Source organism: Equus quagga, chromosome 5, assembly GCF_021613505.1.
Source record: "Equus quagga isolate Etosha38 chromosome 5, UCLA_HA_Equagga_1.0, whole genome shotgun sequence".
Classification (NCBI taxonomy): Eukaryota; Metazoa; Chordata; class Mammalia; order Perissodactyla; family Equidae; genus Equus; species Equus quagga.
In genome coordinates, this window is record NC_060271.1 from 48,781,030 (window position 1) to 48,804,855 (window position 23,826).

A 23,826-nucleotide genomic window follows, 5' to 3' on the forward strand; every position below is an offset into this window, starting at 1 on the left:
CGTAGGGTTGGAAGCCTGTACTGTAGAGCTTGCCTTCCACTGTACCCCAGAGCTGCTGGTGGGGTACTGTTGCCAACCCTGTGGGGGACCTGGTGACCCCTTGCCTGAAGTCAGGACACGGAAAACCTCACAGAGCAGTCCCAATGCCAGAGGGAGTCAGCAGGCCTGGCCAGGGCATGACGTGCTGCCTCTGCCTCCTTTGTCTTTGGTTTGTCTGCAGCTGCCCAGGATGCAGAGCTCCTGTGCCCAGGCTCGGGTGCCTAGGCAGTCGGTACTGGGCTCTACAGTCATCCCCAGAAAGCCTTTGGAAAGTCATTTCTTTCAAGTTGCAAGTTTTCATTGTAAAAATTCGTGGTTTTGCATCCAAAATCAAAAGGAAAACAAGTTGTGGAAGGAGGAGGCTGCCGCTGGTGTGGCTAGCACTGAGGGCGGGGATCTGAGTGTCCACCCGGCTCAGCACAGGGGCTGGGAGGGGTCTACAGGCCCTGGGAGCAGAGCCAGGGTTCCATTTTCTTGCTTGGGGGAGGCTCCCGCAGGGGAGTGCTCGCCCCCACAGGGGGAGGGGGCTGTTGCTGGGGACAGGGGCTGTTCCCCAGGCATCAGTTCCTGCTCTGGGGCCCGCAATGGGGGCGGCTGTAGCGGCAAAGCCACTGGGCAGCTGGCCATGTAGAAAACGCGGCCCAGGCGCCTGGCCACCTGTGGAGAGACAAGCCAGGTAGGCCTTAGCCCCTGAGAGCTTGATGCTGCCCCTCCATTGTCTGGGGACCACCACTCCCGTGGGTGCTCACCTGGGCCCGGATCTTGAGAGCAGGCCCCAGCTTCAGCCCCATGGTTGTCAGGAGATGCTCCTCAGTCAGCAGGGGCAGGGTCTCTCCATCAATGCCCTGTTCTCTGAAGACCTGGATGGAGGTGATATGGGCCTGAGGCCAGGAACAGTGCTTGCCCACCTGCTGGGTACCCTGCAGCCCAGGGAAGGCTGGGTGTCCTGGAGTGACTCCAGGCTTTCCAGAGAGCAGGATCAAGGAGCTGTTGGTGCAGCTTACAGGGAAAACATTCAAACAAAAGAAAGATACCTGTTTTGCCAGGCATATACCAGTGTTGAAGGCGGAAACCCTGGTGTGGCAGAGAAGCAGGAGGAGCATGCCCCTGTGTCCGTTCCCTCCCCAGTTTTCAAAGAGAAATCGGGGGTGGAAAGAGAAATCGGGGGTGGGAAGAGGCACTAGGGGAGCTGAAAACCATCTTGGGCAGATGCCCCCTCACCGGTGCGTATTCTCCACAGCCAGACAGGCCCCCCACAAAGCTGCAGACATCCTCCACTGTCCACTTGCTGACATCCTCCGGGGCTGTCGCCTCCCCATCCGTGAAGAGTCCCCCCATAGTGCCTGGCAGGGGATGGGGCTTGTTATTAGGACTCTGACCTGCTCTTTCCTATGCTCCCGCCCTGTCTGCTGACCTCTGCTTGCCCTAATTGCTCAGAGATGTTGGATCAATGACTGACAGGCATTTTTCTCCCCATGGATGCCCTCCCTAAGACCTGGGGTTAGGCGGGGACAGGGACTGGGTCTCCTTCTACCTCATGGAGGGATCTAAAGCATGGAGTGCGGTGCCCACCTGTGTGGAAGTAGGGGCTGACGGCGTAGGGTAAGCCCAGGGGCAGTGGAGGGGGCAGCATGGACCCTGAGAGAAGCCCCTTCCCCTCAGAGCTGGCCCCTCCAGCTGGGGCTTGGCCTGGGGTGGGGCCCCGGCCCCCAGCAGCCACCATCTCAGGATCTTCTCCGTCTGAGTCCTTGGGGGGCTCATCTTCAGAACCATCTGGTGCCCAGAGCCCAGTCCCGGTGGTCTCCTTGGACTCACTGGGCCTGGCTGAGGCAAGGCTGGGGCCCCCCTTCCCAGGGGCCCGGCGGGCAGGCTCCCGGGGCGGGGTGGGGGGCCCGGGGCCTGGGGGGCCCTGGGGGGGCAGGGCCAGCAGCGGCGCGGAGCTGTGTCTCAGCACCAGCATGGCGCCGCGTCGCTGCAGCTCCTCGGTGCCCTCGGGCGGGCGCAGCGCGACCTCGGGCGCCAGCAGCTGCGGCCGGTGCGCGCTCTCCAGCTCCTTCTGACGCAGCAGCTCCGCCGACATCTCCAGCCTGGCCCGGGGAGAGCGGGCCAAAGAGGGTCAGCCGGCTGGCAGTGCCGCCTCCGCCCCACCGTCCCCGCGGTACCTACCGCGCCAGGTTCTGCTTGCGCAGGAGCTCCTGCTGCCGGGCGAGCATCTCCGCCTGGGCAGGGGGCAGGAAGCCGTAACCTGGTGGGAAGGGGATAGACCACGAGGCCAGGTGGCCGAGTGGTCCAGGGCCATCCAAGCCCACCCTGGCTGATCCTTGGCTTCAACAGGGGCGGGACGGATCCTCCGGGAGCACTCGTGGATGCAGGGTCGGTCACGGGCAAACCCGGATGGCCCCGTACGAACGGCCCCCCAGGACACAAAGGGCTCGCGCACCCGCCTGCTCCTCACCTGGGGTCTGGCACAGAGCCGAGGGCACCCCCAAAAAGGGGGGCCTGAGGTGGGGGCCCAGGGCGATGTGCGGAGCATTCTGGGGCGACAGCAAGGGGGGCGGTTGCGACAGCTCCCTGCGGGCGGACGGCCGCGCGGTGAGCCGCCCTCCATTCCCGAAACGCCCCGCCCCCGCGCCGCCGCCTCCGCTAATTGCCGCCCCGCGGGCGGTCGATGCGCCGCTGTCACGGCTCCGGGTCGCCCCCCCGCCCCCGCCGGCGGCGCCAATTAATCTCGGCGGCGGCGCGGAGGCGCTGACCCGGCGGGCGGCGGAGACGGCAGCGGTAATTACCGCGCGGCGCCGGGCCCCCTCCCGCCGCCGCCCCGCGGACCCCGCGCGCCGGGGGCGGGCCGCAATTAGCCGCAGGCTGGGGGCGGCGAGGCGGCTGCAAACGCTCCGGGGCGGGGGCGACCGCAGGAGGGCCGCGAGCCGGCGCAGCCCTGCCGGCCTCCCAGCTCGCTCACCCTTCGGCCTGTGCAGGTCGACCAGCCCCCTCCCCTCCTCCGGGTCTCCAACCCCCGACATGCCCGGAGGCCCCGTCTGTGTCGCCATCGGCGCGTATGAATCCGTGCTGCGGCGGTGCCCTCCCCGCCCCCGCTCCTCCGACTTCGGGGTTTTCCGACCTCGCGCTGCTCGCCTCTTCTGCTCTCTCCGCACCACCCTCTTCACGGTCTCCCCCAATCTGCCTCAAGCCCCCTCACCTACCTGGTGGAGGAGCAAAGCCCTCAACTGTCTCAGGGCCACCTGGATTCAAGTGGCCCCACAGTTGCTCAATGGAGACGGGAGTCGCCCTAACACCCCGCCGAAAGGCGGTCACCCCACACATTCCCACCCCAGGAATGTTCTCCTGGACCTCTGCCCAGCTCACTGGGCATGGACGCAGGGCCAAGTACAGTGCCTGGCACACTCCAGTGCTGTACCCACACGGCCTTGTGGCTGTGACTGGGGAGGGCAGTGTGCACCAGTAAAGGTGCCTGATAGGTGTGGAGGTGCAGGCTGTGCACACGGCCTGCAGGAACCAGGTAACAGATCTGCCCACCCCAGCTCTGTGCCCCAGAAACGAGCATAGGGAACATGGGATCCTCTTTGAAATGCAGGCACCCCAGTACCTCTCTGAGAAGGACGGGGCGCCAGCTGGAGTGGTGCCCTCTCGGTGCTGAGCCAGGCCCTGCTTCCGACGCTGACCTGCTGTGGATGAGGGCAGGTGGACTTCCAGGCCACTAGGGCTCCTCACAGCGGCTGCTGCCACCTCCTGCCGGACCCTCAGAAGATCTGCCAGGGTGGGGGGATGACACACAACAACAGTGACCCAGAGGCCAGGCTCCTCCTGGGCTCTCACTCCCTCCATCCTGGTGAGCATAGCACACTGGCCAAGGGAACCAAGACCAAGTGCCGGTGAGCACACATCCTACACCGACCCTGCTGGTTGGTCACCGGGACAAAGATGAGCAGATGGCCAAAGGCAGGGGTGACACAAATCAGTACTGTGCTGGAGAATGCTGGGCATGGGGCTGGGGGACCAGGAAGCATCTGAAAGGGATACGGGGATGGAAGGAGGGAAAAGGATGGAGGAAGGGAAAGGCCCACAGGCAGGGGAGTCTGGTGGGGCACGAGTGTTGACATTGACTGGAGTTCACAGGGCACCGGAGGGTAGGCTGCAGGAGCCTTGAGGGGAGGGGGTCGTGCTAAGGCCCAAGAGTGGGGCGCAGGCCTGCTCCTGGAGGCAGTGTGACCAAGGTCCAGGGGTTGGAGTGAGTCTTGAACCCTTCCTGACGCTGCCCACATGACCCTCTCCTAGGTAGTCTGCGGTGGGCTCCATGCGTCCAAGGCACTCTGCTCCCCATTCCTTCCCTTCATCCTGCCCAGGGCCGGGCCTCCGAGTCCCCCCGCAGCACCCCACTTGTGCAGGCTCCGCGCCGTGCCTGTTTATAAATTAATTACCCGAAAAGCGGAGGTGGGTCCTGCCCGGGCCGGGTGCCAGCCCGCAGAGCCCAGCCGGCGCGGCCGCCTGCCTCCATCCCCGCGGGGCCCCGCGCCCCCGCCCGCCCGGCGGCCGCTGTTATTTACAGTCGGCTCTGCGGCGGGGGCGGCGGCGCGCAGCCTGATTGACAGCCTGGCTCCCGCGGCTCCTGGCGGCCGGCACCCCCTCCCCCGCGCAGGCCAGCGAGCCGCCCGAGGCAGGGCAGGGAAAGCAATTAAAAGGAAGGTTTTTAAATTATTAACATTTGGTGAATTATTCAGGCTCTCGGTGCCTGACTGCCCTGGGGGACAGTGCCCGGTGTAAGGAGAGGAAGTCCTGCCCCTTCCCAGCACCACCCCCCTCCTGCCGGAAAAGCCGAGCTCCCCTTGCCCGAGGGCTGAGGTCTGCGAGGCCAGGGTACAGCCTGGCAGGGCACCAGCGTCTGCCCCAAGTGCTGTGAGAGGTGGCATGGACAGATGGAGAGAGCCTGTCCTGAGGGCGGGGAGTGGGGCGAGGGCTGCTCCTGAGGGCCTAGTGGCCAAATCTCAACTGCTGCCCATCCTGCCTTCTGGACCTTCCCTAGTGGACACGTTCTGGGGCTGATGCTGCCCTCCTCCTGGCCCCTCCCACCTGGAGACCCAGGCTCTCCCGGCCAGGGGCTTGCGGCACACTTGCACAGACGGGTGAGTCACACACTGGGCCCTGATGCAGCTGGGGCCTCATGCACACACCAGGCATCCATGGGGACCCGTGTGTCCGGGAGAGGGGCAGCAGGGCCTGGTTAGATCCCACCTCCTACCCTCACTTGGGCTCACGTGACTCAGTTTCCTCACCTGTGAAAGGACACTGCCCGAATGTGGGCAGTGAGGGGTGGCCTTGCTGGGAAAGTGTGGGAGACGGTTTGGGTGGGGCTGCAGGGGACCTGCTGGTGGGGGACCCTCCAGATCCTCAGGCAGAAGGAAGAATAGAGTCATGCCTCGTCGCCCACCCACAAGAGGCCCGTGGACCCACATCCAACCCGGCCTTGGTGTCAGCAGCCAAGACCCCAGGGCCTCTTTCCAGATGGAACAGAGGCCTCCAGAGACAGGAAGAGCCCAGCGCATGTGGGTGGACACTGGGTGAGGGGATTGTGCGGGGGTGTTCGTGGGGGCACATACCGTGGCTGGGCAGGCCCAGGTGGTAGAGACGCTGGGGGTCCTCAAAGGTGCTGGCCTCACTCAGGGCGGACACGAGCCGGCGGTAGTGGTCCTCGGGGGCCATGCTGGGCCCTAGTTCTGGCAGCAGCAGAGTCTCTGTGTGGGGGGAACCGTGGGGGGGGGGGGGGCTTTTCCTCCAGATATTGCCGAGGGGGAGACACAGGGCCTCTGCTCTTAGAACCTGCCACTGGGGCTGACCTTGCCCTAAACTGTTGCCTTCTCTTCTCCAGTGACTTGTCCCCCCACCCCGGGGTTGGGCTCCCACCTTGGGGGGACTTGCTTCGGGCCTTCTTCTCCAAAGGACAGTCACTGCTGATGTGGGGGGAGCGGCCCAGCCTCTTGCCCAACAAGTCGCCTGGGGGAGGGAAGAGTGAGCTGGACCCTGTGTCTCAGGGCCTGGAGGGGATGCAGGCTGGCAGACACCCAGCCCAGGCCCACCTCAACACCAGCCTCAGTCCCTGCCCAGCCCCAGCTCAGCCCAGAGCCACACCACATTGCTCAGCAGTGCCCATGGGTCCTGGCCAGGGCAAGGCCTTGCGCAGCCGGGGTCCCAGGCCTTCAGCCAGAGGACATCATGCTGCATTTGGAACAGTCCTGACCCAGGGCTCTGGGTCGTGTGTGTGCGCATGCAGATGTGATGGCAGATTGGTGGTAACAGCCTCAGGCGGCAACTCAGGACTCCACAAGTGCCCTCTGCCCTCCCAGCCAAATTAAGAAGCCTCCTCAGTATCCTGCAGGAGAGGAATGAAAGGCTTTTGATTTGACTGGAATGCACCTTCTCTTCCCAGGACAGGGGTGAGGACTAGCAGTCAGGGTCCCATGCCAGGGCACCCCAAACCTCTTCCTGCTCAGGGAAGTCCCCAGGGTGCAAGTCCCCGAGGTCAGGTGCACCTGCCACATCCATCTCTCCTCGGCCTCTCCACCCAGGCTACACCCCTCGCTGTCCCCAGGAGGCCCGAGCCAGCACCCCAGTCTTGCTTCACATACCTGCCCACCTGCCTAGCGGGCTCTGGGCTCCTGAGGGCATCCCTGAACAGCCTCGCCCACTGTTTACAGCCCTGCACACAGCCTGCCATTGCAGTTGGGGACCCAGGCCCCACCCCACCCCTCTCCTGAAGCCCTCTTAGGTCCCACATCCAAACCACACTCAACCGTCTCCCCGAGCCAGCCCCTCTCCATCCCAGCCCCTTGCTCCCCAAAGCCAGGCTCCCTCCTGAGCCCAAGGCCTGGGGGTCCCTACGGAACAGCTCAGCAGTTGTCCTGATCTCCTGGGCCCACCACAGTGCTGGCCTCCAGGCCAGACCCGTTGCCTCTGGGCCCCTATTCTATCCTCACAAGGTCATCTGGGTAGGTGGAGTGAGGGGCCGCCCCCTCTGTGACCCAGGCCCACTCTGACACCTCGGTGAAGGGGGCTCCGGAGAAGCCCTGCCGTCAGCTCCACAGCCTAATTCCTTTTTCTTATTCCCTTAATCTGTCATTTTTATCAGGCCAGGGAAGTGCGGCAGCCGATCAATCTCCACTTTACAGCTGACAGAATGGTGCTAATAACTTATTGATCTCGGCCACCTCAGCGGCCCAGCCCCAGGCCCTGCCCTGAGAGGGACGAGGTCCCCACTGCCCAGAGACCTGGCAGGAGAGGCAGGGGGCACAACCAGCATGAGGCCCTTGAGGAGTCCAAAGTCGCCCCAACAGCCTCAGGGCATCAGGGCTCAGCCTCTGTGATGCTGGGCTGTGCCAGGCCTGGAGGTGGGTCTGGGCTGGGTCTATGCCTGTTGCCCACGCCCGGACCTGCACGTGCCCCTCAGGATTTAGCAGATAACTCAGGGATCTCCCTGCCCTGCAAGCTGTTTCCCATTTTCTGCAGGGGGACCTCCCTCTCCCCTGGAAGGGGGACCTGAGGGGAGACCCAGCCCTGTGGGAGCAGTGAAGACCTGCTACGGGGTCTGCGTTACCAGTCCCTGATGAGGCCACACTCACTCGCAGACACACCTGGGGCAGCCACAAGCAGACACAGTCATCAGACACCTGCACAGACCACGTGAGCCCCTTAGTCCTCCCTCCTCCCAGGGTTGTGAGAAAAGGACTGATACGTGGCTCCTGGGGAAGGAGGTGACCCAGGACCGACAGGAATGCATGGAAGCCGATGGGGGACTCTGATGGAACCCAGACACAGCACACACACAACCCTTTGCTGAGCACGTGTGACTCCTGATGTGCCTGCAGGCTGCCCCCATCTCAGCATAAAGCGCAAGTGAGGGCGCCCAGACACAATGCGCCAGTGAGCCCTGGCCGCGCAGAGGCCCAGATCACGTGGCCTCTGGTGGCAGCTGGGTGCACACATCTGCTTCCACACGCACACTCGTGCCTGTGTCCCAGGAGGAGGTCCCTGTGTGCAGGCAGCCGGGGCAGGGCCTGCTGGCTAGGAATATCTCAATCACTGCAGGGCTCCCACGGCTCTGCCGATCGATGGGACAATTAGATTTTATCAGCTGCCTGCTCTGCTGCCTCTAACAGGCTCCAGAAGCAGCCCCCCACACCCACCCACACAGGCCTTTCCAGGCATTGGCACACCTGGAGGCACTAATGGGGGTGTTTAGGGGTCCCGGGACAGTAGCCAGTCAGTCCCCAGGCCAGCATTCCTGAGAGCTGCAGCCACTGCCGGAAACTTCCCTGCCCAGGGTCCACAGGACAGGAGGGACCCCCTCCACCAACTCCTTTCGCCCCTGTCCCTTCAGCCAAAGCTCAGCTGTGCCCCACCATATGCAGTGGTGCCTCGTGGCCAAGTCCTCCCAGGACAGCCTGAGTCCCCAGGCTGCCCCCTCCCTCTGAGCTTCCGCTGCCTCCAGGAGCCGCCCCTCTGCAGTGACCCCAGGAGCTCCTGGCCAGCACTCTCCTGCTCCACTCCTGCGGAGGTCCAGTCCTTCTCTCAGGGCATGGACCCCTTCCCTCCTGGAACGCCTTGCTCCGTGGGGTTGGTGGGCACTCCCCTGCACACAGAGCATGTCCCTGCCCTCGAGTGAGCCCTGGGTGTGCATTTCTGAGTCTCAGTGAGGCATGCACATCCCTGACCATCCTGCCTTCATCTGCCCCTGTGAAGAAGGAGTGGTAGTGCCCTAGGCCTCTTCAAGCCCACCCCAGCAGCAGCCACCGTGGAGCCACTGCCTCCGCCTCCTGTCTGCCTGGCTGGCCGGGATTAACACAATTACCATCACATGGAGCCCTGGGGGACAGCCGGCCTCGCCACCTCCCGCCTCCTCCACTGGCCTCCCTGGCTGCCCGCCAAGGCTGCTGGGGGTGGCGGCATCCAGAGCCACTGAGCAGAGACATCAGGAGGGTGGCGGGGCGGGCTGTCCTCAGGCTGAGCTGCCACAGCCTGGCAGCCCCGTCATGCCCCCCGACCCCCTGATGCCCCTGGCTCCTCACCTGTGGCTCCCAGGCCGACCTCCACGCCACCTCTCTGGAACTCACAGCGGCTCTGATGCTCGGGCATAACGAGCTGGCGGCTTCGGTGCACACTGGATATGAGGGTGGAAAGGTCGCTGTCCTGGCTGCAGCAAAGCAAGACAGGGAAGGTGAGACCTTGTGAGGCCATGTGTTCAGCCCTGGGCACAGCAAGCGCCTGACCACCCTCGAGCTGTGGGCACGCATGGCACCTGGGGACAGCACCTAAGCATGGCAATGCCTTGTGCACATCTCTGCTTGCCAAATGTCTGCTGGCACAGGGGCCTCGCACTCAGACCCACACTGCTCCAGGGAGGGCATGTGTGGACCCAGGGCCTGGCTCAGTCTTGCCATGCTCTCTCCATGGTGGCCAGTGACTGTGTCCCTGCTCCCCACCTCGGAGGGCAGCCAGGCACCCACCAGGGTGGGGTGCCTGCTCCTGGGGGACAGGCGCCCAGAGGACACACTGTCACACGTACCCCACACTTACTACTGCACCAGCCAGCTGCTTCAGTGAGAACATTGCATGCGCTATTTCAATGAACACTTGCAACCACCCATGGACCCCCAATTTCTTTAAATAAGGAAACCGAGGTTCAAAGTCCCACACAAAGAGATGTGCACATGCAGGGACACAAATGCAGGCACACTCAGGGACACACAGGCACACGCAGGGACACACGTGAGCACACTAAAGGACACACATGGGCACACGCAGGGACACAGGCACATGCAGGGACACACACGAGAACACTCAGGGATACACGTGGGCACATGCAGGGACATGTGGGCACACTCAGACACACATGAGCACATGCAGGGACACACGCCAGCACACTAAGGGACATATTTGGGCACATGCAGGGACACGCTCAGGAATACATGTGCAGGAACACATGAGAGCACACTCAGGGACACACATGAGCACACGCAGGCACACACAGGGCCACACATGGGCACATGCAAGCACACTCAGGGACACACAGGTGGGCACACACAAGGAGACGTGCAAGCACAGTTAGGGACACGCGTGAGCACAGTCAGGGACACACATGTGGGCACACATGCCCGGGCACACGCAGCACCTGCAGACGCACAGACACAGACACCGCAGGCTGGGCCTGCTCCCCTGGTGTGCTCATGACACTGTGCTCTCCCCAAGGCTCCCAGGCGCGTGTGGGCCTGGAATAAACATGGACCTAACTCTTTTGTTCCCTCATCTCTCCTCCTGCTCAATCACAGAACCCGAGAGAGAAGGGGGAGGAGAAAACCCCAGAGTGACTGGATATAAACGGACCCCCAAGCATTTGCTCTTGGGGTTCTGAGAGCCTCTCCCTTAGTGGTCACAGAGAAGGGTCACCTGCCACTTTGCAGACCAGTCTGGAGGGACAGGAAATCAGGACAGGACAGAGGAAGAGCAGAGAGGGAGCCGGGAGCCTCACCCTCCCCCCCAGCTCCCTGGCCCACCTGTACACCAGCAGCCTCCCAGCTCAGCTGCTGCATGGGGACCTCCATGGACTGACCTGGGAACTGACCCTCAACCTCACTAAATAGCCCCAGCCCCCCGGCTGGGGTGGCTGGAGCAGGCTAATCCAGGGCTGGTCCCTAAGCAGATCAGTTTCAGCACCAAAGACTCCAGGGCTGGGCTCTAGAGCCTTCTGGGAGACCCAGACGCGGCTCCCTCCCCCCGTCCCCAGAGGAGGGAAGGCACCCCCTGCAAACAGGAAGGCAGGTGGGGTGGCAGTAAGTACTTTATGGGATTAGTCGGCAGCCTCTCTCATCCTCTCTATCATCCTCATCAATGCGGGGCTGTCTGAGAGAACTGCTGTCCTCAGCACCAGGGAGGGCCGGGCCCAAGAGGCAGGGCCACTATGCCGCGGAGCCTCCCTGAGGGGACCCCCCCTTCTGCTGTCCCCAGGACTCCCACAGAAGGTGGAGGCAGAGCAGTGAGGACAAGCCCATCAGTCTGCTCCCTGTGACCCTCAGCCTGGTGCCCACAGGGACCTCGTCCGCCCCACGCCCACCACGGCCATCAGCTGTCACTCCCTGGCTGGTCACTGAGGCCCTCGGGTGGTGCTGCAACTGTGGAGGTGACACCTGGTAGGAATCGGGACACCACATGTCCACCACACCTCAGCTCTCTGCCTTGGGGGTTCAGCCCACTGGCCCCAAGACAGCCTGGTTCAGCTCTAGAGAACTGGTCCTGGTCACCTGGTCGATCACTGAACAAATTATGCCAGGTTTTATGTAAAGAACAGAAAGAAAGTTTGCACACACCAGACTGAAAAGGCCTGAGCCCCCTGCCCGGCGTCCTAGCGTGAGGTTCTCGCAGCCATGAAAACACCCTCTCCACCCCGCTATGCACAAGGGACGAAGCCCACGAGGGTCTTGCGAGCTCTCTGTGGTGCCATGGAGTGAGAATACAGAACAGGAGGTGAGGGGAGAGCCGCGGGACCAAGGAGACATGAGGCGGCAGGGAAGGGGCTGCATGGAGGAGGGTGTGCTGGGAGGCCAGAGGGAGAGGGCCTGAAACGCTGAGGCTGGGCCCTCAGACTCCAGCTCCCCTTGAGGACCCCTGGCCTCCTCCAGGCTCCCTCAGCGACTGTCACTCTGTCCAGTCCTTCCCATCTCCTGGCCAGCTCAGGGCCGCAGGAGGGCAGGGACCATGTCTCTTGCCAGCTGCCCGGGGTGCACAAGGCTGAACGGGGAGCTCCATGCAGGCAGGCAGTCCACTGCAGAGCCAGACAGACGGAGGGATAGGGACAAACGGACAGATGGATGATGGACAGATGGATGGACAGACAGATGAAGACTGAGGAATGGAGTCAGACAAACAGACAAATGGAGAATGACAGATGGGGATGGACAGATGGATGGAGAGTGAGAGATGATGACAGACACAGACAGGCACTAGTGGACAGAGAGATGGAGAGACAGAGTGGATAGAAACAACAGGAGGACAGATGGACAGAGCCTGAAGGACAGACAGGAGACTAGAGACAGAAGGACAGACGGACTGGGCCTAAAGGAGCCAGGAAGAGACAAAGAGAGAGCCAGGACGGGGGCAGTGTGAGGCAGCTGGGCTCTGCGCCCCCGCAGCCCTCCCTGGCCAGACGCCGGGGTCTGCTTTGCAGGCAGGGCAGATGGGCTGCCGTCTCCCACTGGTAAAACCCAGGAAATCATGCGGGTGCCTCTCCAGCCCGTGCAGGACCCAAGCAGCCCACTGCACATGGACCTGGCCTCTCACAGGGGCACCTGTGTCTGGACGCCGAGACCCTATCCTCTCCCCACGCTGGGTCAAGGGGTCTGCATGCAGGAGGAGTCACTCCTGGAGCAGAAGAGCAGCCCTGGGCTTCCCGACAGATTGATCCTGTAGCTTCCCAAGTAAAAGGCTCATAAAGTGTCGTCAATGTTCACGACAGTTCATAAAAATGATCAGTTGAGTGGGAGGCTTCAAAATGAGGTGGAAGTAAGTTTAAAGATATTTTCATTGTAATTCTGCTCCAGGACGCAAGTGTTCTCAGAGATGTAAACAACACCACACCTGGCACACAGCCAGGCTGGCCCCTCAGCTCTGGCCACAGGAAGCCAGGCCTGCACTGCTGGAGCCCTCCTGTGCCCTCCCCAGACGCCATGGGGTACCGCTTGACCCCATTGACCGGAAACCACAGCCTGGGCTCCACCCACAGACCGAGCACCCCCTGCCCCTCTGGAACTGAGAACTTAGGTCTCCCCAACACCCCCAAACCCTCATCAAGTTCCCTCACTTTTATCTCCTTCCTACGTCTTGGATTCCCGGCCCCCTCAACCTTCGTCCAGTTTCCACATCCTGAATCGCCATGGACTGGCACAAATGCCCAACCTCCTGGCTGGTGCCTCTAGAGGACCTTTTCAAAACAAAATGTGGTCACTCCCCTGTTCCAGAACTTTTGGTGGCTCCCCACTGCCTGGAGGACAATGACCAAGAGGCTCAGCATTCAATGCCCTTTAGCACCCAGTTGATCCAGACCTGCCAGTGTCCCCTCCTCCTCCCCTTCCACATCCCCTTCCCTCCTTCCTGCATGTCTTTGCAGACATCCCTTTCCCCTAGTGAACTTCCATGCATCCTTCAAGATCCCACTCATTCATCACCACTCTCATATCCTGATGGGTCTCCAGGAGGGTGGGAGGGACAGGTCACGGCCTCATCTTTGGGCAGATGGGTTCACATGGCCAGTTCCATGGGGGGGGGGGTTTGGCTCCAGAGTTGGGCTGCCCAGAACCCACACCTGTGCTACTGCCAAGGCCTGGGCAGTCGACAGATAGACAGACTAGGAGGGGAGGAGGGAGGGAGGCTGGAGAGATTCAGCAGCAGATCCAGCGGAAGCAGAGCCCACAGGTACGCCCCGCCCCGCACCGCCTGTGGGGAGACGCCTGGCGCAGGCCAGCCCTACCTGCAGGACGTCTCCCTGAAGGAGATGTTCACGTCCCAGTGGGTGTGGACTCTGAAAGGAGAGAAGCAGAGGGTCAGTGTGGCCTCCAGGACCTGGTGCCTGGACAGCAGGGCATGTGTGTGGCGTGCCCCTCATCTGCCCCAAAGCGCTGGCCCTGAGGGAATGGGTCTGGCTCAGACCTGTCTCCAGCGCCATCTGGTACCAGCTCACCGGCCAGAGGCTGCCACCAGGACAGGCCATGGGCGGGAGCCAGCTCCTGGCCTCGCCAGACAAATGAGTCGGGAAGGACAGAACTGAGGCTGGTTACAGTGGACCCAGAGGAGCCCCCACGTTGTGCTGGGGGTGGGGGCTGCAGCTTCCTCTGCACATCACTCGCACTGATGGATGCCAATTCCTAGTCACTAGGGCTGCTCCGGAACCAGGTCAGGGAGTGAGGCCTACAGTTGCCATCAGCACCAAGGGTCAGGTGTCAGCCCCTGTGTCCCAGCTACTGCCAGCCTACCTCCCAAAAGTGACCATCACACAACACAGGCAGGAGGGACACTGGGCTGAGAGGTCAAGCACAGAAGCAGCTCTGCCCTGTGTCCGTGTCCTCACCCATAGCAGAGTCCCCGAAAAGACCCAGGAGCTGAGGGAGGGCGGTCAGAAGCTGTGTGGTGCTTCACATTAGCAAGTGGGGGTGTGGGGGCTGGGAACTGGGGGTCTTGGGGGTACGGGGCGGTTACTTTAGAACAGGAGATATTGGAACATGTTATAAGACTAAGCGGGAAGAGAAAAGACCTAGAAATTGTAGGAATGCAATAACGTGCTGAAAGGACAGACCGACAGATGGGCACATAGATGAGCAGATCGATGGAGGGAAGGACAAAGAGGTAAGTGGACAGAGGGAGGGTGGGAGGTCAGGAAGGGTGGCCCTAAGCCTGGAAGGGACAATGAGCAGGCAGGAGAGCTGCCACCTGCCAACAAGAATGAGCACAGTGTCCAGGAGGCCGGTCCCACATGGGTCTGCCCAGCTCCCCTCTCCCTGCCTGGCTGTGGCAGGACCAGGCTCTTCCTCCCGGGCTCCCCGACTGCCCTCTTCCTTGAGTCCCTGGGCTGAGCCTCTTCCTTCCTCATCCCTGGCAGCTCCATCCCTCCTCGGCACCTTCCCCACAGGGAGCCACATCGACCCTTTCCTGGCCCCTCTGGTCTTGGCAGGGCCGCTAGTGGTACCCGCTCCTCAACAATGGTGATCTGGCCCTGGCGCGACCCTCGGTCCCCAAGTGGGGGCAAGGTGTGTTCGCACTCTGGTCCTGCAACAGGGAGTGGGCTGGGCCGTCCCCGGAGGTCCAGTTTGTTTCAGCTGTTGGCATCCCCCGAGGCAGGACAAGCTAAACTCAGGCCCACTGCCCCACCAGGCTTTGCCTTCAGCTGCTTGGAGACCCCCGTCTTGCTGTCTCCACTGTGCCAGAGCTCGTGTGGCCCCCACCCCACAGTCGGCAGAAGTACCTTCTCTTCATGATACGGACATGCGGGTCGTCCTCCTGCTTCAGGCCCGGCCGCCGCCCACAGGCCGGGCCACTCCCGTCACTGTCACCATCACTGACCGAGAAGCTGGGGGTCAGCTCCTTCTTTAGGATCCGCACAGGGGATGGAGCAACTGTCCTCTTGTCTGCCAGCCGCCCCCGGTTCTGGGCAGGGTGGGAGGAGAGAAAGGTTAGGCCAAGCCAGGCTCCTCAACCTCCTGGGCGGCTTCCACCCCAATCCTGACTCCCCTGCAGGGCCCAGGTGACAGAAGCCCTTGGAGCAACTGCTAAGACCAAACAGGCACAGTCACCAGCCATTCATCCCTGCTCGCTTTCCCTGCCTCCAGCCTCCAAGACAGGCCCAGGGTTGGCAGGAGCCACAGCGGCCAGAGGCAGGGAGAGGATGTGCAGGTCAGGGGCCCCTCCACAGACTGCTTTCCTTGCTCCACACCCCCCGGATGGGGCTGAGGTGGGGGTGGCCCTGGCCAGACTGCCATGGGCACGGCCACATCTACACTCTGCACTCCAGTCCAGGCCCCTCCACAGGCACTCGGCCTGAGTGTGGGGACGCCCACCTGGAGGCAGACCCAGGCTTTCCCAGGTCCCGTGAGTCCCAAGGGGCCTGCAGGATGCAGCATGACTGTGCATCCTGTCCCCGATTCCAAGGCAGTCACTGTGCACTGGTGTCTGCCTGGCCATCCCCCTCAGGTTCTGTGTGGGCCTAGTCTGTCAGTGCCAGGCAGAGCTCAGCTAGGGGTGGTTTGAAGGTGGGAGCCTGGGCCTGAGCCTGCTGACCCCTTGCAAACTGCGGGCCTGGGGTCCACAGGTCACCTGGCAAGGAGCCCTGGCCAGCCCAGACCCTTTGTCCCATGGGCCTTGGTGGGCTTGCCCTCTGGGTCAGGAGCTGAGAAATTCAGTTTTTCCAAAGGTCCACCACCCCTTCCCTGTGCTCACAGCGAGGGCAGAGTGTGGGCAATGAGGCAGGGCACACAGGCGGGCAGCTCTGGGACTGAGAAAGGAGAACAGAGAGGGAAGGCGTGTCCCACACACAGACGTGCAGGGCACTGCACACAGAGCTGGTGTGTGCTCAGGGCTCGTACACACACACCGGTGGGCACACTCAGTGCTTGTGTATACAGGCAAGGTTCTCTCTAGTGTGTCCAGGCTCCTCCGCCCAGGGGAGGAGAGAAAGTGATTGATTGTTTTCTGATGGGCATGAGACTTTCTCTCATTTAACGACAGGTTACTGGCTTAGGGAGGTGGCACGGCCTGGGGATTACCTAATTCTCTCTCATCTTTTCAGTTAACTGGGCCTCCTTGGACCCCTCCTCTCCTGTTGCCAGTACAACTTGCCCCCACCACACCCATGAGCTTGAGGAGGAAGGTGTCAGGGAGCGTCTTGCCTCTCCCGGACCACGTCATCCTGGACCCAAAGGGCAGCTGTGCAGCCACCGCAGGCCTGTCTTCCAGAAGAAAGGTCCTTTCAGACTCAGATCACTGTCACCTCCACACGCACAGCCCACTCCAACCCCAAAATTGGGCAGTACCCCCGACGGGGCCAGGGAGCCTTGGTCTTCTTCGCGTCAGGTCTGGGAATCCCAGTCCTGGCCCCACCCTGGGTCTGGGAGCCACAGTCCCTCCCCAGGCTTCAGGAACCATAGGTCCCCCATACCGGCCCTCACGAATGCACCCAGGCCACCCTCTATTTTCCTCCCTGCAACATACACTCAGTGGGATGGAGTGGGCAGCACTGGGGCAGGTGGGGTGTGGTGGGGCAGTGGAGTCTGAGGGCAGGCCTGAGGGGGCCGGCTTTGTGACCCCTTCTAAGACCCTGGCCCTGACCCTGTGCTATTCCAGCAAGAGTAGAGCGTGGCGAGGCTGCAGGTTTGACAGCCCATCTGGTCTCCCTGCCTCTCTGTGCCAGCCAGTGGGCTCTGGGGAGTGTCTCCAGCAGCCCCTGCCCATCTGGAGTGTGCTCTGCTGGGAAGTCTCACTCAGCGCTGCCCTTCTCTAGCCTGCTGTAGCCCAAGCACCGGGATCTCTCTCTTTCCTTTCTGTTTTAATTCAACCATTCTCTTCAGAAGAAAAGGAAACGCTTCTTCCTCTGTTTCTCATCTGTGGGTCGGGGAAGAGGAGAGGGAAATGCCGCTTAGGATGAGGCCAGACCAGCTATATGGCCTGGGGTGGCTCCTGCGGGTGCTCCCGTGGGAGGAGGGGCTGAGGAAGAGGGACCAAGATGGGCAGCCCAGAACCCGGCCAAGGGCAGGGACCACACAGGCCTCCCACGCACACCTGAGACCTCGGCCGCTCAGCCGTGCTCAGCAGCACACAGACTCAAGGGCTGGGTGCTGAGCCCGCCCCGAGCCAAGCTGGCTCCTTGGACAGCAAGGGTGGTACGTGGAGGCCAGCTTGCATGGCTGCATGACCCCTGTGCCATGTGCACACCCCTGGAGTATCTGTGCCATGAAGCGTGCACATACCTGTGGACCTGGCTGTGGGGGGTGGGTGCTGGAAAGACAAGGGTGTCTGTGGGACTCCTTCCTAAGGGACAGCCCTGGGAGGGACCCGGCTCAGGAGAGGCAGGCCCAGGTCTGAGCCATCCCTCATGCAGGGCAGGGACCTGGGAGCCCCAGAGAGCAAGCAGCTCTGGGCTGTGGCCCCATCCCTGTCTGAGCCCCATACCCAAGCAGTGTCCTACAGGGGATGGATGCTAGGCTCAGGCTGCCTGCCTCCCCACTCCTGTGGATGACCTCCAGAAGAGGGAGGGTTGGGAGAGGCAGGGCCCCTCCCCACCAACAGAAACCCCAGGCCAGCCTAGAGGGTCTAGAGAGTGCCCAGGGGACCCCTCTCTGGCCCCAGCTGCTTGAGAAGGTGCAGAAATGGAGACGGAGCTGGGCCTCCTGCCTAGGAAAGTATGGTGGCAGTGGGCAGGAGACGGCTGTTTGTGCGCACACACACACTGGGAGCCCTTGTGCACAGGCGTGCCTGTGCGTGCGATGAGCTCATGTCAGATGGTGTGTGGAGTGGGCTCATGGGTGAGGTGTGGCTGGATCCCCTTCCCCTGCTCAACTTCATGTCTGTCTTCACAGGTGTGTCTGTGTCTTCCCTCAGGGTCCAAGAGGAACCCAGGACACCCTTTCCTGAGCCCTACCACCAGTCCAAAGTAAACAAGCCCAAGGCAGGTGCCTCCAGGCCTCTTAGGCCCAACTGTCCCTCTGCCTCTCCCACCCCTTCTTGTCAGAGGGGGCTGCTGAGTGGTGCCAGGATTAGCAGCAGCAATCCCAACCACCACCAGGAGCCACAGCCCTAATTGGCTCTCCCCCAGGGGCTCAAAATTGGTTGCTCTCAAGATGCAATTTCCTTTTCTGATCAATCCTCCAACCATACTGCGTGGAGGGCAGGCACCCTGATTTCTCCTGCTCCCCTAGGCCAGTGAAGGGGTGAATGGATGTCTACACTGGGTTGGGGGGCCCATACCAGCCTCCAGCTCCAGCTCTTTTTTTTTTTTTTCTGCTTTACCTTCCCAACCCCCCTGGTACATAGTTGTATATCTTAGTTGTATATCTAGTTGTGGGATGTGGGACGCTGCCTCAACGTGGCCTGACGAGCGGTGCCATGTCTGCACGCAGGATGCGAACGCTGGGCCACCGCAGTGGAGGGGGCGAACTTAACCACTCGGCCACAGAGCCGGCCCCTCCAGCTCTCTTGATACCAGAGGCTCACACTGCACAGATCCTGCCCCTGACTGTGTTGCATCCCGACACTCCTGGACATCCAGGGCCTCACCTAGCAGGACTCCAGCCTCGGCACCCCACAGACGCACACCACTCTCCTCTGGGCCTGAAACCACCCCAGAACGCACATCCAGGCCAGCCAACCCTGTCAGACCCCAGAATAAGCCTTACCCTAGAACTGGCCCCTCTCCCGAGCTGGGCCCCACGACACGCTGACCCTCAGACCCGTGGCAAGGCAGAGTGACACTGTCCAGAGAGGAGACTTTCACTCCCGGGCTGTTCCCAAGGCTTCAGGAGAAGCAGCTCCAAGGCTCCAGGACGGGAAGACCTGGGCCCGCATCCAAAGGAGAAGAGCTCTGGGTGCCCCCGATTCCCACCCAAAGCAAAGTCTCAAATTTGCCCTTCGAGGGCTCCCTGCACCCTGCAGGGTTGAGGTTAGGACTGTGGATCCTGGAAGACACGGACACAAGCTGCCGGGGAACAAGAGGGGCCCCGAAAGCCCAGCTTTCCCGCACATCTCACCACAGGGGAGGATATCCGACAGCCCGGACAGTCGCAGATCGGAGGGTGCACTTGCAGAATCCCCTTGGACATAAGCGTCTTCAGACTTTTCCCTGCGAGGAGAGCGAGGCGGGACCGGTGAGGGAGCAGGGCCGAGCACGCTTCCGGGGCGCAGTCAACTGCAAGGCCGGTCTCCCCTCCTGGCAGGTGTATGAACGCCCACCTCGTCCAACCTCTGAACCCACCACCCGGCCCTGCCGCCCACCCCACCGTCGCGGACGCCGCGGGGATCTGCAGAGCTCTGAAACTCGAGATCCGGGCGAGCGCCCTCCCATGACGACAGGCGGTCTCCTCCCCGCCCCCTGCGCCCCTCCTCCCGCGCTCCACCCTCGCCAAGCCGGTCCGCGGGAATCCGGAGCAGGGCCGAGGAAGGTCGAGCCTGGCCGCAGGTGAGCGGCGCCGTCAGGACCCGGGACTGCGCCTGACCCCGCAGCGGAAAGACGGCAGCCACCGTGGAGCCGCGAACCCCGAAGTCGAGCGCGACTGCATCCCTAACTTTCTAACTACCCCACACCCCCAAGCCTGGCGCTCACCACGCCTCCCCCACGTGCCGGCTCAGGAACCCGCAGGTCGCTCGGGTGTAGCCAGACTCCTGCCGGGGCCCAAGCACGTTGCTCCTAGCCGGGCAGCTGCTCCGGCTCCGCGCGCGCCCCCGCCCTGACGCGCGCCTCCGCGGCCCCCACCTGCTTAGCCTCCCCTACGCCTTCCCCTTCCCTCCAGCAGCCCGCACCCGCAATCCGGCCGCACGTGTGCCCCTCTACTCCCGCCAGAACCGCGCCCGGGGAGGGGAGTGTCCCGCCCAGCTGGCCTCCCGCCTGCTCTCTCTCCCGAGTTCCCGTAAACTTCCTCTCAGCCTCACGGTCCAGGAATCCCGCAAAGACCTTCCGAGCGGAAGGAGCTGCCAGCTCGTGCGCGGCCGGGAGTCCAGGGCACCGCGGCCCGAGCTAGCGGGATGGTGGAGGTCGAGGGCGCTTTGCCCAGGTCCACCACGGCGACCGTGCTGCGGGGGACGGGGGGCGGAGGGGGGGGTGGTGTTCCCTGTGGTAGTCCCGGAGTCACAGCGCCCTCTCTGGGCGGAAATGGAGTCTCCCAGAAGGCAGAATGAGGGGGGTCCGGAACCACGGGTCCTCGGGGAGCGGAGGGGAGGGACGGTAGCGGCCCGCGCCCCCACCTCGGCCGCACCTTTGTGGCGGATGCTGCGCTTCCAGTCCTTGGCCGTCTCGCGGCCGCTGACGAACTGGAACTCGTTGGGTGTGAGCCACTCGCCGCGGTGGCGGATGGACGGACCCTTGCTGCCCTGGCAGAGTTTGCGCACGTAGAGCAGCGCGCGGTTGGCGCCGCACTCCACCTCGATACACGGCTCCCCGTTGTCCAGCAGCGGCTGGAAATCCGGTGCTGCGGCCGCAGTGGCTGAGAAGCGCTCGAGGGCCAGAGGGTCCCGGGGCAGGTGGAGGTGCGGGGCGGCCTCGTGCAGGCTCAGGTAGGCGCGTGGGGCGCGGAGCGGCGGAGCCAACAGCGCCTCGTAGCCGGCGGTCGCGGCGGGTAGCGAAGCGGCCGGGGGCAGAGCGGCCGCGGCGGGCAGTGGCGTCAGGTAGCCGGGCAGCGGCGGCAGTGGCAGCGCGGCCAGGGTCGGGTGGAAGGTGGCTAGAGCCAGGGCCAGGTCTTCACGACCTGGGAGCTCCTTCTTGACCGCCGGCATGGCGGGCCGGTGGTCCTGCAGCCTGGCTCTCCGCCGCCGGCGCAACTTGTTCTGGCCCCGGCTAGAGTTGGATCTCGAGGGCGGGGGCCCGGGAGGCGCCTGGCCGCACGCCCGCACTACCCGCTACTGCGCCCCAGCGTCCGCCGCCGCGCCGCCCGCCGGGCCACCTCGGACCGCTGCCCGGCCGGCTGGCGGGGCCTCGGCTCCCCGAGACATTGTGCTGCCGGAGCTGCTATCGATCCCCGATCGACCTGCCCAGCGCCGCAGCTCGAGGGCCCGGGGGCTCCACGGGGCGCCGGGCCACCTGCGCCCGCGCCCCCTGGGGCGGCCCCGCGCCCCGCTCGCTGGTCCGCCCGCCGGGCCGAGCCGGGCAGTGAGGAGCCGTGGAGTCTCCGGCCTGGCGCCCCGCCCCGCCCGGGGGTCCCACGCCCGCCCCGCCCCGTCGCCCGGGCCGCGCACCCGCGTAACTGGCGCGCGCCCGCCGGCGGGGACTTGGGAGACTCCCGCCGCCACCGCCGCCGCCACAACTTGGCCCATTTAAACGGCCCCGGCGCGGCGGGCGGGCGGGCGCGGGCTCCGGCAGGGGGTGTGTGACGGCCGACTGGGCTCGCGTGGGGGCGGCGGCGCGGGACTGCACCCTTGCCCTGTTCCAGATAGGAAGAAGGGAGACCCAGTGGGCGGCCGGACTCTAGCGAGACGCGGCGCACGGACTGCGCCATTGTTGAGGGAGTCACTGAGTGCAACTGAGTCCGGGACTCCACATGGGCGTGGGCAGACCCAGGACCAGGAGTGGGCTCCTTGCGGAGGAGGGATCCGGGGTCCGGTGGGCCCATTTTCCTGGTGGGGGTGTGTGTGTGTGTGTGTGTACACTGGCGGCTTTGGGTGCGTGGTGGGCATCCGCGTCTGGGCTGGCGTGGGTGGCCTCTGCATCCGCAGGGTGTGAGGCTGCGCGTTTGTGGTGTGTGGCCTCAGCACATATGTTAGGGGCGGGGGTCCTGTTCTGTGAATAACAACCAAAACAATTGTGCCATTTATTACTACCTTACTGTGAAGTTTACCCACCTTAGTTCACCTGGTCGTCCCACTCGGAGTTTTTCTTATTATCCCCATTTTATAGATAAAGAAAGTGAGACGGAGAGAGGTCAAGTAACTCTCTCTTTAAAACACACAGGCGTTTCAAATCCAGGCGGTCTGACTCCAGGACAAGCAGTATCTGAGCCTTGGTGTGGGGCAAGAAGGTGGATTCACCCAGTCTCGGTGAATCCAGGGGAACAGGGGCTATGGCAGGAGGGGTAGCTGAATGCGGGATTGTGCCCTTGAGCACACTTCCGTTCTCTACTGCTAGCAAGACTGGGGAAGAGGGACCTGCTACATCCATGTCCACCTCCATGCCTTGGAGGAGAGGTCAGCCCTGGCCCAGGGCTGGAATGAGGGCAGCTCGTCCCCTGGTGATCAGCCCACACCTCCCTGTACATCAGCATGTGGGCCTTGCTGGGGGTGGAGTTAGGAAGAGAAACTGAGGAATCCAGTGGCTTTGGTTATAGCTGGCAAGACAGGCTTGTCTTTCTGTGGTGTGTCATTTTGGACAAGCTAGAAAGTAGCCTCAGATCCCAGCCCAGAACCCAGACCCCCACCCCTGCGCCTCTGAGATGCACCTGGTAGGGCATCCTTGTGGCATCTCCCTGACCAGGGGTTGGAGCTGGGTCAGAGGAGGGCTTGCGACTTCTGCAAGGGAGGGGCTGGGAGTGAGGGAACATGCCGCCCCACCTACCTCCTTCCAGCACCAGCACCAGCCAGGGATGGGGCTGGCTCTGGCAACCACGGTGTTTTCTCTCGCTGACACACTGCCCACCTCAACCTCAGCCGAGGCGCAGTGGTCTGTTGGGGTTTAAGGGGCCAGCTGGGAATGTGAGCATGAGTGACCCCTCCTTACTTCACCACCCTCAGCCCCATTGTCCCATCCACAGCCTGGACACCTGTGCATACCTAACCCCAGATGTGACAGCTGAGGAGGGAGGGTGCCTCTGTGTCTGGTGGGTGCAGGAGGCTGTCTCTGCCTGAGAGGAAGGCCACGGAAGGGCTGTCACATGAAGCGTGGCCGCAGCTCAGCTGGAAAAGTTCCCAGGGCTCAGCTGGAGGCCCAGTGGGATGGGCCTGTGTGCCCACTGTCTGGCCACCTCCCCTGACCCTGCTGCCGAAAACCGTGCCCCTCCACCCACCCTCTCATGGTCAGGGCACCTGTCTGCTGAGCCTCAGGCCTCCGAACCCCTGACCTGCAGACTATGGTGTGGGGGGAGGCTGGTGAAACACATCTCTGGATCTGAGAAGGTGCCACGTGGCTCACGGCCAGGCCTCTCCTCTGACCTCAGCTTGTGGACAGGGCCTTCCTTCCCTTCTGTGGGACCGCCCATCATTCACCCTGGACTCTTCTGTCACTCACATGCCCACAGGGGTAAGGAGGGGCGTGCTGGGCCCCTACTCTGGCTTTCAGGGGAGCGTCCAGCTGGCAAGGATCTCCATGCTGTTATCTGGCTCCACCTCTCTTTGGAGGGCCAGGGTGTCTTCCTGAAAGGTGCCTGACTGGGTCCAAAGCTCTCTGCAGGACCCCCTGTCCTTGGAGGGCCACTCCCTGACTCCCAGGAGACCTCTTTCCAGGGGCTGGCCAGGGTCTTGGCCAAGCAGGGCAGTTCAGTCCCACCCTCCCCCCAACCTGTTTTCTCCTCTTCACGGAAAATAGACACCTCTGCCCACGGCCCACAGAGC

General features: G+C 63.1%; 1 protein-coding gene across 1 annotated transcript; it reads right to left on the reverse strand.

The window, feature by feature from the left end:
• Positions 1 to 112: 112 nt before the first annotated feature.
• On the reverse strand, positions 113 to 21,554 carry SAMD11 (sterile alpha motif domain containing 11). The gene is made up of 14 exons (XM_046662535.1): positions 20,547 to 21,554; positions 19,326 to 19,417; positions 15,053 to 15,234; positions 13,565 to 13,615; positions 9,114 to 9,238; positions 5,956 to 6,045; positions 5,652 to 5,786; positions 3,644 to 3,806; positions 2,495 to 2,610; positions 2,206 to 2,284; positions 1,612 to 2,126; positions 1,261 to 1,382; positions 789 to 899; positions 113 to 696 (listed from the first exon to the last, which is right to left on the reverse strand). The coding sequence occupies exons 1-14, from the start codon at positions 21,061 to 21,063 to the stop codon at positions 454 to 456; spliced, it is 2,541 nt and encodes an 846-aa protein (XP_046518491.1). The 5' UTR covers positions 21,064 to 21,554; the 3' UTR covers positions 113 to 453.
• Between the last annotated feature and the right edge of the window lie 2,272 nt (positions 21,555 to 23,826).

Bases quoted from the DNA above. Each gene is read 5' to 3' on its own strand.
- SAMD11 (XM_046662535.1), bottom strand. From the start codon at position 21,063: ATGCCGGCGGTCAAGAAGGAGCTCCCAGGTCGTGAAGACCTGGCCCTG. The intron at 15,235-19,325 runs GTGAGATGTGCG...CACCCTGCCCAG, and splicing joins GTCGGATATCCTCCCCTGTG to AACCGGGGGCGGCTGGCAGA. The intron at 2,611-3,643 runs GTACTGGGGTGC...GTCCGCCCGCAG, and splicing joins GCCCCGTCCTTCTCAGAGAG to GGAGCTGTCGCAACCGCCCC.